Here is a 16,111-nt window from a genome sequence, read left to right as displayed (position 1 = left end):
TGGGTCTGGAATCACATGTAGGCCAGACGAGGTAAGGATGCCAGTTTTATCCCCTGAAGGAGATTAGTGAATCAGATGGGTTTTTCCAACAATGGACAATGGATTCATGGTCATCATTGGCCTCTTAATTCCAGATATTTATTAAATTCAAATTCCACCATCTACCATAGCGAGTTTCGAACCCAGGTCCCCAGAACATTATCTTGTTTCTTTATTAACAGTCCAGCGATAATACCACTAGGCAATCGCCTACCCCAGCGTTTAAGTTTGAGTGGAACCTTTCTGTTCTTTTTTAGTAAGTCTACAATAGTGAGTTCAGTGGGTTCTTTCTTGATTATGTGTTTTATTGAGATCTGTCTCTTGATTGAACTTTAAAAATATAAAACATAGACACCAGGTTAGCCTGGAGCAGTGCTTTGATACCAGTAAGACTGCTATTTTCTGGCTGTGTAGACTGATAAGGTGAAAAGTTGGCTTTAGTAGAGTGATGTCCTCTTTCTGTCAGATGTGGGAAATTAGGGAGAGTTTCCATGTTACTGATGATTATGTCTGCAGGAAGTGTGTTTAGTTGCAAATTCTAATGAATCGTATGGATTGGTTGAAGCAACAGGTAAAGGCAGTTGTAGGAAGGGAGAAAAACTGCACATAGAACATAGAACAGCACAGGCCCTTCGGCCCACGATGTTGTGCTGACCTATTATCCTACTAAGATCAATCTACCCTGCATACCCTACATTTTACTCTCCGCCATGTGCCTATCCAAGAGTCACTTAAAAATCTCTAAAGTATCTGACTCCACTACCACTGCCGGCAGCACATTCCACACACCCACCACTCCCTGTGTAAAGAACCTACCTCTGACGTCTCCCCTATACCTTCCTCCAATCACCTTAAAATTATGCCCCCTTGTAATAGTCATTTCCGCCCTGGGAGAAAATCTCTGACTGTCCACTCTATCAATGCCTCTCATCATCTTGTACACCTCTATCAAGCCACCTCTCACCCTTCTTCACTCCAATGAAAAAAGCCCTAGCTCCCTCAACCTTTCCTGATACTTCCAGTCCAGGCAGCATCCTGGTAAATCTCCTCTGCACCCTCTCTAAAGCCTAGGCAGGTAGACAGGTTTATGGCCAGGAAAGTAGGAGAGGGGAGGCAGGTTGTACAGGAGTATCCTGTGGTTATCCCCATCTCAAACAAGTATGTTGCTTCGGAAAATGTAGGGGGTGATGGACTCGCAGGGGAATGTAGCATTGACAGCCAGGTTTCTGATACCGAGACCGGCTCTAATGTAACGTGGGGTACATCAAGTCCCAAGCGATCGATTGTGATAGGACACTCCCCAGTCAGAGGCACAGACCGATGTTTCTGCAGCCGACAGCGAGACATCGGAATGGTGTGTTGGCTCCCTGGTGGCAGGATCAAGGCTATCTCGGTGAGGGTGTAGAATATTCTCAAAGGGGACAGGGACCAGAAGGAGATCATTGTACACATCCTAACTAACAACATAGGATGAGATTCTGAGGAGAGTATATAGGAAGTTAGGCAGGAGTTTAAAAAGGAGGTCCTCAGGGCTAGTAATATCTGGATTACACCCAGTGCCACGAGCTAGTGCGGGTAGGAATAGGAGAATAGAGCAGATGAATGCGTGGTTGAGGAGCTGGTGCAGGGGAGAAGGATTCACATTTTTGGATCATTGGAGTATCTTCTGGGGTAGAAGTGACCTGTATAAGATGGACGGGTTGCACCCAAATTGGAAGGGGACTGATATACTGGTGAGGAGATATGCTACAGCTGCTCATGAGGATTTAAATGAGTTTGGCAGCAGGGGGAGGTTGTTGAGACCTGGGGAGATAGTGAGGAAAGAGATCAGTCTGAGACTGTTACATTTAGAAAGAAGAGTAAGTCAAACAGTCAGGGCAGGCAGGAACAAAGCAGAGAACAAAGTAGGGCTGATAAATTAAACTGCATTTATTTCAATGCAAGAGGCCTAACAGGTAAGGCTGATGAACTCGGGGCATGGTTGGGAACATGAGACTAGGATATCATGGTGATTACAGAGACGTGGCTCAGGGATGTACAGGACCAGCAGCTTAATGTTCCAGAGTACAGATGCTATAGGAAGGATAGAACGGGGGGCAAGAGATCAAGTGAATCCTTAGAAGAGTGTAAAGGCAGTAGGAGTATACTTAAGAGGGAAATCAGGAGTACAAAAGGGTAACCAGGGAGAAAATAGGGCCCCTTAAAGATCAGCAATGTGTGGGGAACTGCAGGAGATGGGGGAGATACTAAATGATTATTTTACATAAGTGTTTACTGTGGAGAAGGATATAGAATATGGGGAATTAAATAGCGACATCTTCAAAAATGTCCATACTACAGAGGGAGTGGTGCTGGAAGCCTTAAAACTATTAAAGGTAGATAAATCCCCGGGACCTGATCAGGTATACCCTAGAGCTCGTGGGAAGCTAGAGAAGTAATTGCTGGGCCTCTTCCTGAGATATTTGTATCATCAATAGCCACAGGTGAGGTGCCCGGAAGACTGGAGGTTGGCTAATGTGGTGCCACTATTTAGGAAAAGTGGTAAGGAAAAGCCAGGGAGCTATAGACCAGTGAGTCTGACATTGGTGGTGGGCAAGTTGTTGGAGAGAATCCTGAGGGACAAGATTTACATGTATTTGGAAAAGCGAGGACTGATTAGGGATAGTGAACATGGATTTGTGCAGGGGAAATCATGTCTCACTAACTTGATTGAGTTTTTTGAAGAAGTAATAAAGAGGATTGATGAGGGCAGAGTGGTGGACATGATCTATACGGACTTCAGTAAAGTGTTTGGCAAGGTTCCTCGTGGTAGACTGATTAGCGAGGTTAGATCACATGGAATACAGGGAGAACTAGCTCTTTGGATACAGAACTGGCTCAAAGGTAGAAGACAGGGTGGTGCTAGACGGTTGCTTCTGATATTGGAGGCCTCTGACCAGCAGTGTATCACAAGGATCAGTGTTGGGTCTGCTGCTTTTTGTCATTTATGTAAATAATTTAGATGTGAATATTGGAGGTGTGGTTAGTAAGTTTGCAGATGACACCAAAATTTGAGGTGTAGTGGACAGCAAAGAAGGTTGCCTCAGAGAACAACGGGATCTTGATCAGATGGGCCACTGGGCTGAGGAGTGGCAGATGGAGTTTAATTTGGATAAATGTGAGGTGCTGCATTTTGGAAAGGCAAATCAGGGCAGGGCTGATACACTTAAGGGTAAGGTCCTGGGGAGTGTTGCTGAACAAAGAGACCTTGGAGCGCACGTTCATAGTTCCTTGAATGCGGAGTCACAGGTAGATAGGATAATGAAGAAGGCATTTGGTACGCTTTCCTTTATTGGTCAGTTTGTTGAGTATGGGAGTTGGGAGGTCATGTTGTAGCTGTATGGGGCATTGGATAGGCCAGTTTTGGAATACTGCATGCAATTCTGGTCTCCCTGCTATAGGAAGGATGTTGTGAAACTTGAAAGGATTCAGAAAAGATTTACAAGAATGTTGCCAGGGTTGGAAGGTTTGAGCTATAGGGAGAGGCTGAATAGACTGGGACTATTTTCCCTGGAGTGTCGGAGGCTGAGGGGTGATGTTATACAGGTTTATAAAATCATAAGGGGCATGGATAAAGTAAATAGACAAGGTCATTTCGCTGGGGTGGTGCAGTCCAAAACTAGACGGCATAGGTTTAAGGTGAGGGGGGGAAAGATTTAAAAGGGACCTAAGGGGCAATTTTTTTCACGCAGGCGGTGGTGCATGTATGGAATGAGCTGCCAGAGGAAGTGATGGAAGCTAGTACAATTGCATCATTTAGAGGCACCTGGATGGGTAAATGAATAGGAAGGGTTTAGAGGGATGTGGGCCAAATGTTGGCATGGACGAGTTGGACCAATGGGTCTGTTGCCATGGTGTACATCTCTATGACCCTGAGCGTTTAAGTATCCATTGATTTTTGAATACATCAGAGGATTCCAGTCGCTTAGAACAGTTTAGAAAGTATTTAACTCTGTCGGTACTGCAAGAGATCTTTTAAAGGTGCAGGTTTTCATCCATCAAATATGTGCAAAATTCATCTTAGACACCCAGGTAGCTTAGTTAGTAAAACTCAAGTGACTTGAGACATACAAGCAAGCAAAGTTGTAGATTTGAAGCTTGCTATGTATTATGTCAAATGATTCTTAAGTATTCATTGCAATTATTTTGCTACTACTGGCCTCAATGGCCACATGCAAGAAGGGAAAGGAGGTAAGGATAGGAAAAATTAAATAGTCAGTGTTCCTGATCTTTATTCATATTAGAAACTTCTGCTGAGGAGGGTTTTGGTTCAGGACAGGATCAAGATCAGTTAAGAGCTCTCCTACATCCAAATCCTCTTAATGCATTATGTCTGGGTCCACTTTAGTAATGTATCAGAAGACAGTCAATATCAATGGAAGAATCAGCAAACAAAAGGAGGAAAGAAAATAGGAGCAGGAGCAGAAGGAGAATGCTTATGAAAAAGCAAAGTACAACAGCGGCTATATTGTTAATTGTATTCTAGTTTAATAAAGTCCACAGAAGATGTAAAAGTTGCCTTTGGAAAGGATATGAAAAGCAAGTATAATGCAAACGAGGAAACTAACTATTGATGTGAAAAATATTTTCTGGAATTTTAAAAGATTCCAGATTTATTTCAATTTCAGTGTGAGGTACAGAAGCCAGTTGTGAATTAGGATCAAACTACAATGAAACTATACAGGACACCTTGTCTGGTACTGACAGCAGTGTTACCTCTATCTCGCAGAGGTTCCCATTCTTCAGCTTGATGATTGCTCTCATCTCCATCACCTGGGACATGCTCCACACCCAGGTCTCATTGAAGCAGACTTGTGAGCTTTGTTAATATAATTCTCTTGACATATTTCAGCCACTGTACTGGTATCTTGTCGATTCCAGGCACCTTGTTCTTCAAGGTCTTGATGACCCTCTGGACTTTTGATCTTGGTTTTTGCTACCCTTCAACCAATTTTCATATTGAGTCTTGAATTCATTGTTGTTTGTTGGCTCTTCTCCTTGGCCTGTTGGTGACTTAATCCTCTTTTGGAAATGTTGCACTATCCTTTGGTGTCACCTAATCTCATTAGTACTTTGAATCTATTGGAGGGACCAGCTGGAAGCTTTCAGAAATGTCCTCGGCTTTCAGTTTCTCAGTTGTGAATGGCTGTTGTAATGTCGTGGATGTCGTCTTCAGCTTCAGGTGGATCTTCCTAACACAGCATAGCAGTCTAATCCCAACCTCCATAAACCTGGATATCGTGTAGGGATAAGATATATCTAAAAATATTGCATATAGTCAGTTTTGCCATTTCTGTACATCCATGCATTTAAAGAACTTTTTCCTAATGGTGAACACATCGATGTTGAAAAAGGCCAGCAGATGTTCACTATTTCCATTTGCATGCTTGCTAATCATGGGCTGATTTTACTCTTCAAGCCTCACCAGATGTTATTGAGCGTAGTACTGAGGTCAGCGATCAACAGCTAGATATTGGCTATGTGCCTCATCCATCATGTCTTGCAATCAGTGGTAAAATTCATCTTCCTCCTTTATTTGTCCCTTTCGGTGCTTAAACTTACATGACAGTTACTTTGGCAGGCTTGTGTAGAAGGTGGCAGTGACGATGTGATGATTTACAGGGTTCCACCCAATTCATGCTTAGGATGAAGATCTGTTGAGCATGAGGCCAATTCCAAGGGCATGGTATTCTTGTCTGGAGTACAGAATGTTGTGTTCTCATGACTGAGGTTTCTACAAGATGCAGTGGACAGACCAAGAACCAAAGATGCCAAGTTGATAGGTCCTCACCTCGCACAGATCTGGATCATCTTCCCAGGCCGTAAGTGTATTTGGACATTGAGTGTTGATTCTGATGATGGCTCTGTCATTGAAGATTGGGCTTGTACAGAGTTTCCCAACTGATTGGAAACAAAAGTAGATGGGTATTCCTTATGAAGACAAGGCAGATTTTCGGGGTGGTTGATCATGCTGCGAGTATATGGAGTGGGCAGGCTTTCGTATTCCTTGGGCAACATCACCAGTTGACAGACTTGTGATGGGGAAATTACGTAGTCTTGATGGCCTAAGAGTTGCATGCACTCCAAGATATGACTACTAGTCTTGAGAGTAATGGCACCACAACTGATCCATGCATCAGCTGGTTGAAGACCATGTTAACTGGACATAAACATGAATCCCATGCCCCCACCCCCTCCCATCATCAGGCAACAGAATATCAAGGATGTCATTCACTTTCCCCAACCAGGAAGCGACATTTCCAAGGAGCATGTTGCTGCAATCAATGTCCATATAAGAATTGGCAAAGCAGCGTCAGTCCACAGCAAGTCGATACAGTCAGGTATCCAGTGCCATCAACATTGACATGAGTCTGTGACTCTACATGTCCATTGTAGTACTATTGCAGTTAATGCTGGTGAGATGTGGAAGGAAACGCTAAAGATGTTATGCACATTAAATATCCTGTACCGTTGTGGCCTTTGAATGTCCTGGGCAGCACTTAGAGGAATGTTATCAATAATAAAATCATACACAGGAGTGGTCAGGGTTGTCTAAGGACATTATGGTAGATACTATGAAGACTGGCATGACAAGGATTTCGCTTCCCAGACATTTGTCTCACTAGAGTCGACATCACCAGATGGGAAAGAGGACAGGGCCAGCCAAAAATTACCTTACAAAATACACTTAAGAGGATCTTTGAGTGCAGAGCACCACCTGGGCTGAAGCAAAAAACATTGCGATCGACCAGAGCCAGTGGCAGAGCTTTGCTGCCCATCTTGCATGCATCAGAAGACCTATATCCAAGCCTAAGAAAATGAAATGCCCAAACCACAAAAAATGTAAAACAATAATTTGGTTGTGTGCTAAAATCTGTGATAAATCACCATCTTCCACTTCTGTCTGAAACAGGTGCAAAGTTGGTGGGATGGCTAAACTGCCAATGTTGGTAAGACTTGAACACTTTTGGCTCATTTAAATGCCACTGGTTATAGAAGAGTAAGAAATCATCCAACTTCCATCCTTAACCATTGGCAGTAGACATGAATCTACATGGGCCTAGTATGAATATCTTTGCTGCTCATGCCTACACCCAAAAGAAGGCTTAAACATCTCCTGGCCAGTCTTTTGAACCATTTCATAATTTACTTTTCTAATCAACCTGTTCAGAGATGTTATTATATACCTCTGGAGCAAGTGGGATTTGAATCTGGGTCCGTTTCTATTTTAAGAACCTCTGCCTTGGCTACTCAATGTGTCGTGCAAATGAAGAGGGTATATGCAGAAAGCATGCCTCTACTTCTTTATTATGGAGGTACTGCATATGGAGGGAGCTGTGTCTACATTTGCTGCATGAATGGCGTGATGCCTTCTGTTGTTCTTCCTCATCTTCAAATAAAAAGGTTATATGGAAATTCACAACAGAAAACTGATCGTGGTCATTTTAGCTAACAAATCCAGTTGCTCATTTTACATCTCTGCTGAATTATATGTGCTGACCTTAATATAATTAAAAATCAAGACAACAGATTGTTGGTTTAATAATATTTTAGTGTTGTATGAAGTCAAAATTAATGCCAATGGGCTTTGTAAGAGGATAAACTGGAAAAGATGACAAAATTCATGCATATAGGTAAACCTATCTCTGAAAGCAATCCAAATATGATTTCCTAGTTCCAATACAAATCTAGATGAAAGGTCCCCTGCTACCTCCAGAGCATTACGCACCCTGAAGCATGAGGAGGATCAGCATAAATTATTGTAAATGGTGTGCAGAATGTAATTTCTGTCTCGTCAAAAATAGCAAGGGACCTCTGCTGATTTAGAGAGGACCTCACCTGCTTTCAAGTTTTTTTAACTGAGTACTTATTTGAGAAGCTAATACCAAAATATCCTCAGTGCAAATTATAAAATAGAATGAGTGCCAAAGGAAAATATTCAGTTCACATGATTCTGGGGACACACAGGTTAACACAGGACACTCGGCAAAACATTGCACACATGAACCACCCTCTGTGTGAAAATGAACTGCCAGAAGAAGTGGTAGATGCAGGTACAGTTACAACATTTAAAAGACATTTGGACAGGTACATGAATAACAAAGGTTTAGAGAGAGATATAGGCCAAACACAGCAAGTGGGATTAGTTTAGTTTGGCAAACTTGGTCGGCATGGGCGAGTTGGACCAAAGGGTCTGTTTCCGTGTTGTATGACTCTAAAATTCTTTCTCCTCAAATATTTCCTTTCTGAAGAAAAGCAATGCAATTGAAGTAACCAATTCAGTCTAGCTTTTTAGAGTGCTTTGAGAAACTGTAGCTGAAAACTGATGTCTATACGCCTCTACCCTCTGGGCACTGAATCAGTCACTTGATGGTACACTTCCTTCTGAACCACTCGCCCTTTAGTTAGGGAGGTAGTGGAAGCAAATAAAGAAGATTAAAACTTAAAAGAAATATAATATATTGGAATATTCATTGACTTATGGGGGTATTAAAGGACTGATAACGTTGGTACTGCAATGAGGAATAGTATGGTCTTATTTTCTAGACTAAACAAAAGGATGATTGCTGTATCTCGGGTAGTTTTCCCTAAAGCTGTATACTGGATAGAAACAACAGAATATTTTTATATTTTATTTGCTGCTGAGTTGTCCAGTTTCAGAATATAATGTGTGCCAATCTGACACATTATACAATATTTCTCAATAGACTCATGCACAATCAAAGAAACTAACAGTTGGCATGAATTGTTTATGGATCAGAATCAGATGATTGTTTTGACACAATAGTTAATGCAAAGACTTGTACAAGCCCCAATGAGAGAACTTTGTTTTCTACCATGCTAACTAACTGTTTTACTATTTTAAAAATACTTTCTTAAATCCTGTGCTCAGTTAATATTATTCACACAGGTCTTAAAACTAATTGTGCAGAAAATTGAAAATGTCCATATTTGCAACAGAAGGTTATCCCATGAGGCTAGACAAGATACAGATGATCAAACAATGTAAGCATATACAGTTGAATGCTGTTGCTGGGGATGATGGGGACAATGTATCTATGTCCCAGCACAGTCATCCTTGAGGTTGAAAAGCATGCGTCTGCAGAATATACAATTAGAGAGGAGAGGGTCCAGAAACAAGAGTTCTGCAGGCTCAGTTGACTTTCAATGGTTTCTGTTGTACAGGTTCAAGACAAAGATTCTTTCACTGGTCAAAAGGGGAACAGATGCAAGCTAGTCTCCGACTGTTGCTGGAATGGATACGAAATGCAGGAATGGGTAACATCGCAGATGAATTTTTTTTCAAATTCACTAGTGCTGTAAGGCTGCTGGCAGTCCCAACGTCTTGTCTCATACAGGTAATGGCTCTTTTTTTCAGAATATTAAGTTTTAAAGCTAAAGCCCCCACTACTTCATAACAAATCGGGTGGCCCACAACAATTTAGCCTACAATTATTTTGTGCAGGAGATTTCAATATACAGCAGTGAAGTAGTTATAACTAAAGGTTGAAAGTTAGGAGAATGAGTGCAACACAACTTGTAACTATAAAACATTATCTCAGTCGTTACTTAAGATCAAGTAGGCCATTTGACTCATCAGATCTGCTGTACCATTCCATCATCAACTCCACTTAGATCAGTTGGCTGGTCAGCTGGTTTGCAATGCAATGACACCAGCAATATGGGTTCAGTTCATGTACCAGCTGAGGTTATCATGAAAGACACTCTTTCTCAACCTCTTTCCCTCTCCTGAGACATGGTGACCCTCAGATTAAACCACCAGCTGTCTCTTGCCAATGAGATAGCAGCCTAATGGTCTGGTAGGACTATGGTGACTTTACCTTCCCTTTATAGTTTTAGCAATACTTCCTCATTTTTATGCTCCATTCCCTTTGAAGTAAAGGCCAACATTCAATTTGCCCTCCCTATTACCAGCTGAACTTGGATGCTATCTTTTTATGATTCATGCACAAGGACTCCCAAATCCCTCTGCTGCAGCTTACTGAATTTAAATACCAAGTGCGTAACCTCATATTTTTCCATATTTTCTGCCATGTTTTTTGCCCATTCACCTGTCTATATCCCCCTGTAGGCTTTGTGACATCCTCACCACTCGCCCTCCCTCCTATTTTATGTCATCTGCAAACTTGGCAATTGTACATTTAATTCTGTCATACAAGTTATTTAATATTGCAAAATAACAAGCCCTAGTACTGATCTCTGTGGCAATCCACTGCTTACAGTTTACCATCCCTGAAAATGCCACCCCACCTTATTCTGGGATTCTTACATTAGAAACTTGCTTAAGGCTGGTAACTATAGAATTTAAACTGTAGCTTTCAATTTAATGCCGACTGCAAACTTCAGACTAAATTAGGTTTGTACAAAATGAGACAAAAAGTTAGACTGATGTGCCCTAAAATGCATGCACTCAGTCCTGGTTGGCAAATAGTATTAGCTCAAACTCATCTTGTATAAAAGGTGGGATAATGTCAACGTAGTGTTTCCCTTCCTCTATATTTATTCAAATGTCATAGATTTCAACAGCGTTGCATTTACAACATATATAAATACAATATTTACATGATTATACTGACCTTTTATAAACAAGGAGAATGATTATATCCATATGGGTAGTGATCTTAACATGTTTACTATGTAATTCTGTTTGCTGTTGGTCGAACAGTAGGGTTTAGGAGAAGCTTAACATCACCATGAGTCTAAAATACTATAATTGTAAAAATTGATAAATGATCCCAAATCCCTGTCTTAACAACAAAGTTATGTATTGAATACCACAGAGAGAGAAAAGAAAGGATTAATTGTGTTTTGGGAATGAATTGCCAGATGAGAGTGAAAGGAATAAAGTTTACATTTTTGTGCAGCAAAAATTATCCACATATTTATCCTACTAAAAGTATGCAGATGGCTTCCTCGTTCAGATATTCTGCTTATAAAATGACTTTTGTAAGTACACAGAACTAAAATGGCCATTCTGACGCCTACACGGCTCCAAACATATCTTTACAGTTTTAGAGTAGATTTGTAGCTCAGGCTGTGGATGTTGTGGTTGGCTGGCTCGTTGTTCTGCAGACGTTTCATTACCTTGCTGGGTAACATCATCAGTACAGCCCCCGATGAAGCGCTGTTGTGCTTTCCCGCCTGCCATTTAAACTCTGGCGTCTTTTGAGCTGGATTACCTCACTTCCGGTTTTCCTTCGCAATGGAGTGTATATGGGGTCTAGTTCTGTGTTTATTGATGGCTTTCTTAGTAAAGAACTAGGCCTCTAGGAATTCCTCTGCTTGTCTCTGCTTAGCCTGTCCCGGGATCCTGGTGTTGTCCCAATCAAATTGGTGTTTTCCTTATCCATGTGGATGGAGATGAGTGAGTATTGGTTGTGTCTTTCTGTTGCCAGTTGATGTTCGTGTACTGTTGTGGTTAATTTCCTTCCTCTTTGTCCAATGTATTGTTTGTCACAGTCTTTGCAGGGAATCTTGTATATGACATTGGTCCTGTCCATAGTGGGTTGTGGGTCTTTGGTTTGGGTGAGCATGTGGCATAGGATTGATGTGGGTTTGAGTGGTACTCTGATACCCAATGGTCGTAGGAGTCTTGTGGTCAGTTCAGATGTGTTCCTGATGTAAGGTAGCGTGATGTGTGTTTCGGGTTGTGTAGTATCGTCCTGATGTCATTCGTGTAGTAGGCATCTTCTGACCCAGTTTTTTGGGTATCCATCCTCTTTGAATACTTGGAAGAGGTACTCTTCTTCTTTGAGGAACTCTTGGGCTGAGTGAATTGAGTGGGATGACTTGCTGACAAGGTGCTTTAGTCTCCTTTGTAACTCCTTGGCTAATCTGAGAGGGTTGGATTATGAGGAGAGACTGAGTAGACTGGGATTATACTCATTGGAATTCAGAAGAATGAGGGGAGATCTTATAGAAACATATAAGATTATGAAGGGAATAGATAAAGTGGAGGCAGGGAGGTTGTTTCCACTAGCAGGTGAAACTAGGACTAGAGGGCATCGCCTCAAAATAAAGGGAAGCAGATGTAGGACTGAGGTCAGGAGGAACTTCTTCACCCAAAGAGTTGTGAATCTGTGGAATTCCCTGCCCAGTGAAGCGGTTGAAGCTACCTCGCTGAATGTTTTTAAGGCAAGGCTCGATAAATTTTTGAACAGTAAAGGAATTAAGGGTTATGGTGAATGGGCGGGTAAGTGGAGCTGAGTCTCAAAAAGATCAGCCATGATCTTATTAAATGGCGGGGCAGGCTCGAGGTGCCAGATGGCCTACTCCTGCTCCTAGTTCTTATGTTCTTAATCTATGTGATGGCTTGCCTGGCAGGGAGACTATGGGTCTGAGGGGTACTTCCAGTTTGTGTACCTTCGGGAAGCCGTAGAATCGTGGGGTGTTGGTTCCTTCAGGTTTCATTCTTAGGTAGTCTGTTTTGTTGATTTTGTCCAATCTGTTCGAGTCTCAGAGTACTTAAGAATGAAACCCAAGAGTTTCTCAATTCCATCAAGGACGTAAAAATAGACCATGGTATCATTTAATGTTACTGCCCTATTCCATTGATAGACATACCACTAGCAAGAGAAACACTGGCAACACTACCAAAATAAGAACAAGACCCTAGTGACACCATCTCCACAGACAACATGCTGAAGCTACCGGACCAACACTTCATCACCCACTTCACCTTTAATGGCCAAATATATGAACAGATCAATGGGACACCCATGGGATCACCTATCTCTGGACTAATAGCTGAAGCGATGATGCAGAGACTTGAAAGCATGGCCCATCCGCTAATCCAACTGAAACTATGGATATGCTACATGGACGACACCTTCGTCATTATTAAACGGAACAAACTAGAGGCGACACATGAACTAATAAACAACGCCCTCACCGGGATCGGATTCACCAGAGAAGAGGAAAAGAACAAACAGCTCCCATTCCTGGATGTCATGGTGGAATGCAGGACCAATGGGGAATTCCTAACAAAGGTACACAGTAAAGCCGCACACACTGACCAAGTACTGAATTTCAACAGCAACCACCCTAACACACACAAATGAAGTTGCGTGAGAACATTATTTAAACAGACAACAACACACTGCAGCAGCAGAGAACTACACCAAAAAGAAGAAGAGTACCTCTTCCAAGTATTCAAAGACAATGGATACCCGAAAAACTGGGTCAGAAGATGCCTACTACACGAACGACATCAGGAAGATACTACATGCCCCGACACACTCATCACGCTACCCTACATCAGGAACACATCGGAACTGACCACAAGATTCCTACGACCACTGGGCATCAGAGAAGCACAAAAACACACATCAACCCTATGCCACATGCTCACCTGAACCAAAGACCCAGTACCCACTATGGACAGGACCAACGTCATTTCCAAGATTCCCTGCAAAGACTGCGACACTACATTGGACAAACAGGAAGGAAATTAACCACAAGTGTACACGAACATCAACTGGCAACAAAAAGACACGACCAATACTCACTCTTCTCCATCCACATGGATAAGGAAAACCACCAATATGATTGGGACAACACCAGGATCCTGGGACAGGCTAAGCAGAGACAAGCACGGGAATTCCTAGAGGCCTGGTTCTCCACTAAGAAAGCCATCAATAAACACACAGAGCTAGACCCCATATACACTCCATTGCAAAGAAAAACTGGAAGTGAGGTAATCCAGCTCAACGGACACCAGAGTTTAAATTACAGGCGGGAAAACACAACAGAGCTTCATTGGAGCATGCACTGATGATGTTACCCAACAGGGTAATGAAATGTCTGTGGAACAACGAACCAGCTCGGCGAGCCAACTGACCACAATATCTTTACAGTTTTTCCACCTACAAACTAACAGGTTAGATTATATAATGGTCCTCAGGGATGTCAGAAGTTATTTGATATCAGTGATATTATTAAGGGAATCGCTGTGCAACCTCTCTGTCCCCAAGTGCAATCTTTCTGTGATGATTATTACCTCCTTATGTTTTACCCCAGTCCAGCTGGAGTAGTCTGAAGAGAGAATTTCATGCTCTTAATGCATCCCAACTTCTTCACATATTAACACACTACCAGCTAGCACCTGGAATGGGCCCCATTGCAGCTTGGCAGCCAAGTGCTGAAGAGAGAGAGACATTGTACAGAACAGGTAAGGCTGGTGTTCCCAGTGAGAAGGGACAGAAGCTTCACTGCAAATTTGAAACATAACTTTGGTAAAAGCATTGTTTAAAATGTAAGATTTCGCATCTTCTATTTTGCAATAGTTCAAAATTATGTATTGCTTCCAATTGAAGGAATGAGTGCCTGTAAATAAGTTGTTAAAAATTATAAAATATATTTATGTTAATGTTTATTGAAAACTTAATATTTGAAACAGTCCAATTGATTAAAAACACAATACTTATGAGAAAGAAATTATGCAGTCTTGTCATTTAAGTCATCCTAATGTGGAATAATTTTACAAAAATTGTTTTGTAATACCCCTCAGCATTTATTAGTTACTGGAGTTAACCTTTAAAATCACTTCAAACTGTTTCTTTTAGTCTTGATTTACGGCTTGTCTATCATTTGGTAGAGTATTGAATACATTATGAAAGAGACCAGTATTTCAATTAGACCTTCACTCACTTTCCATCAGCTTGGCATGGTCACATTGGATTTACTGGACTCTGTTTAGTTGCTTCAACACCCTCGGAAGGAAGTCAATAAGAAATGGATCAAATGTTGTGAAAGTGCATATCGCCCACAAACTGCAGAGGGGCAAAGCAAAGCAGAGTTTAATTTTATCCCTTCAATGTTCCCATATTTTTATATAAATTCCCATTTTTTTTCTGTTCCACAGAGGACATTTTGTTAAGTTTTGATAAATATCCTCCAATAGTGCTGCCCACCAGTAACTTTAAGGTGGATCTGGAAGCTGAGGCCATAGATGACAACATGTACAGACATCTACTGTATATACGTCACTTCATTTGGAGCCTACGTACCAAATCCCAACCAACAAATGGATGTTCTGTAACTGAGGAATCACAGGTAAAAGAACTTGCTATATAGCTTTCAGTCCGAAGAGCATTACACACTGCAATTAAAAGTAGTCCAGAACAACAATTTTACCCTTGAAATTCCATAAATCCTTCAAATGCGTTATCCCAGATAATGTGGGCCATTACAATGTTGGCATTAGTTTCTGTTTCATTCTGACACTTGCAATGTAAGTCTAGAAGGTGTTTAAATTACTTCAGTGTTGGACTGAGATGTCCTAAAATCTTTTCATCATTTTAGTTTGGAATAGCATGGAGGGTAAATTCCATGGTATCAAACTGAGTGCCTCTGGGTGCGTTCAGCAATGTGTAAACCTATATGCATTTAAAACAGTTAAAACAAAACTAATCCACATTCCAGCATCTCCACTGTCTAAACATTTTAAATTTATCTGTTGAGAGAGGTGCTCTGGGTATGGCTATGGACACCTGCATAGAGCATTTTTTCTGTGCGAACCACTATTAACAGGGACCTGTGCTTGAAACTGAACTCCAGCAATGAGTCAAATATATCCTGTTGTAAAACCATGCTAATAGTATTACAGAACTCATTAGTCTTATGTGGAATTAATGGCTACATACAGTGACCGAGTAGCAGAAATAGACCCTTCAGTCCGACTTGTCCATGCCAACCAGATATCCTAACTTAATCTAGTCCCATTTGCCAGCATTTGGTCCATATCCCTCGAAACCCTTCCAATTAGTGTACCCATCCAGATGCCTTTTAAATGTTGTAATTGTCCCAGCCTCCATCATTTCTTGTGGCAGCTCATTCCATACACACACCACCCTCTGTGTGGAAAAAGTTGCCCCTTAAGTCCCTTTTAAGTCTGTCCCCTCTCACCTTAAACATATGCCCTCTAGTTTTGGATTCCACCACTCCGGGGGGAAAAAACCTTGGCTATTCACCCTATCTGTGACCCTCATGATTTTATAAACCTGTATAACCC

General features: G+C 41.6%; 1 protein-coding gene across 1 annotated transcript in view; it reads left to right on the top strand.

Annotated features, from left to right (window-relative positions):
- The window catches only part of radil (Ras association and DIL domains), a 116,181-nt gene that overhangs the window by 86,581 nt on the left and 13,489 nt on the right, over window positions 1–16,111 (top strand). The window contains exons 12-14 of the mRNA XM_048609742.1: window positions 9,265–9,437; window positions 14,119–14,269; window positions 14,963–15,153. Of these exons, the coding sequence (XP_048465699.1) occupies window positions 9,265–9,437; window positions 14,119–14,269; window positions 14,963–15,153 (515 nt within the window). The remainder of the gene's footprint in view (window positions 1–9,264; window positions 9,438–14,118; window positions 14,270–14,962; window positions 15,154–16,111) is intronic.

The sequence above is a fragment of the Rhincodon typus genome, chromosome 21 (assembly GCF_021869965.1).
Source record: "Rhincodon typus isolate 14 chromosome 21, sRhiTyp1.1, whole genome shotgun sequence".
Classification (NCBI taxonomy): domain Eukaryota; kingdom Metazoa; phylum Chordata; class Chondrichthyes; order Orectolobiformes; family Rhincodontidae; genus Rhincodon; species Rhincodon typus.
This window is presented reverse-complemented; position numbering and strand designations above follow the sequence as displayed.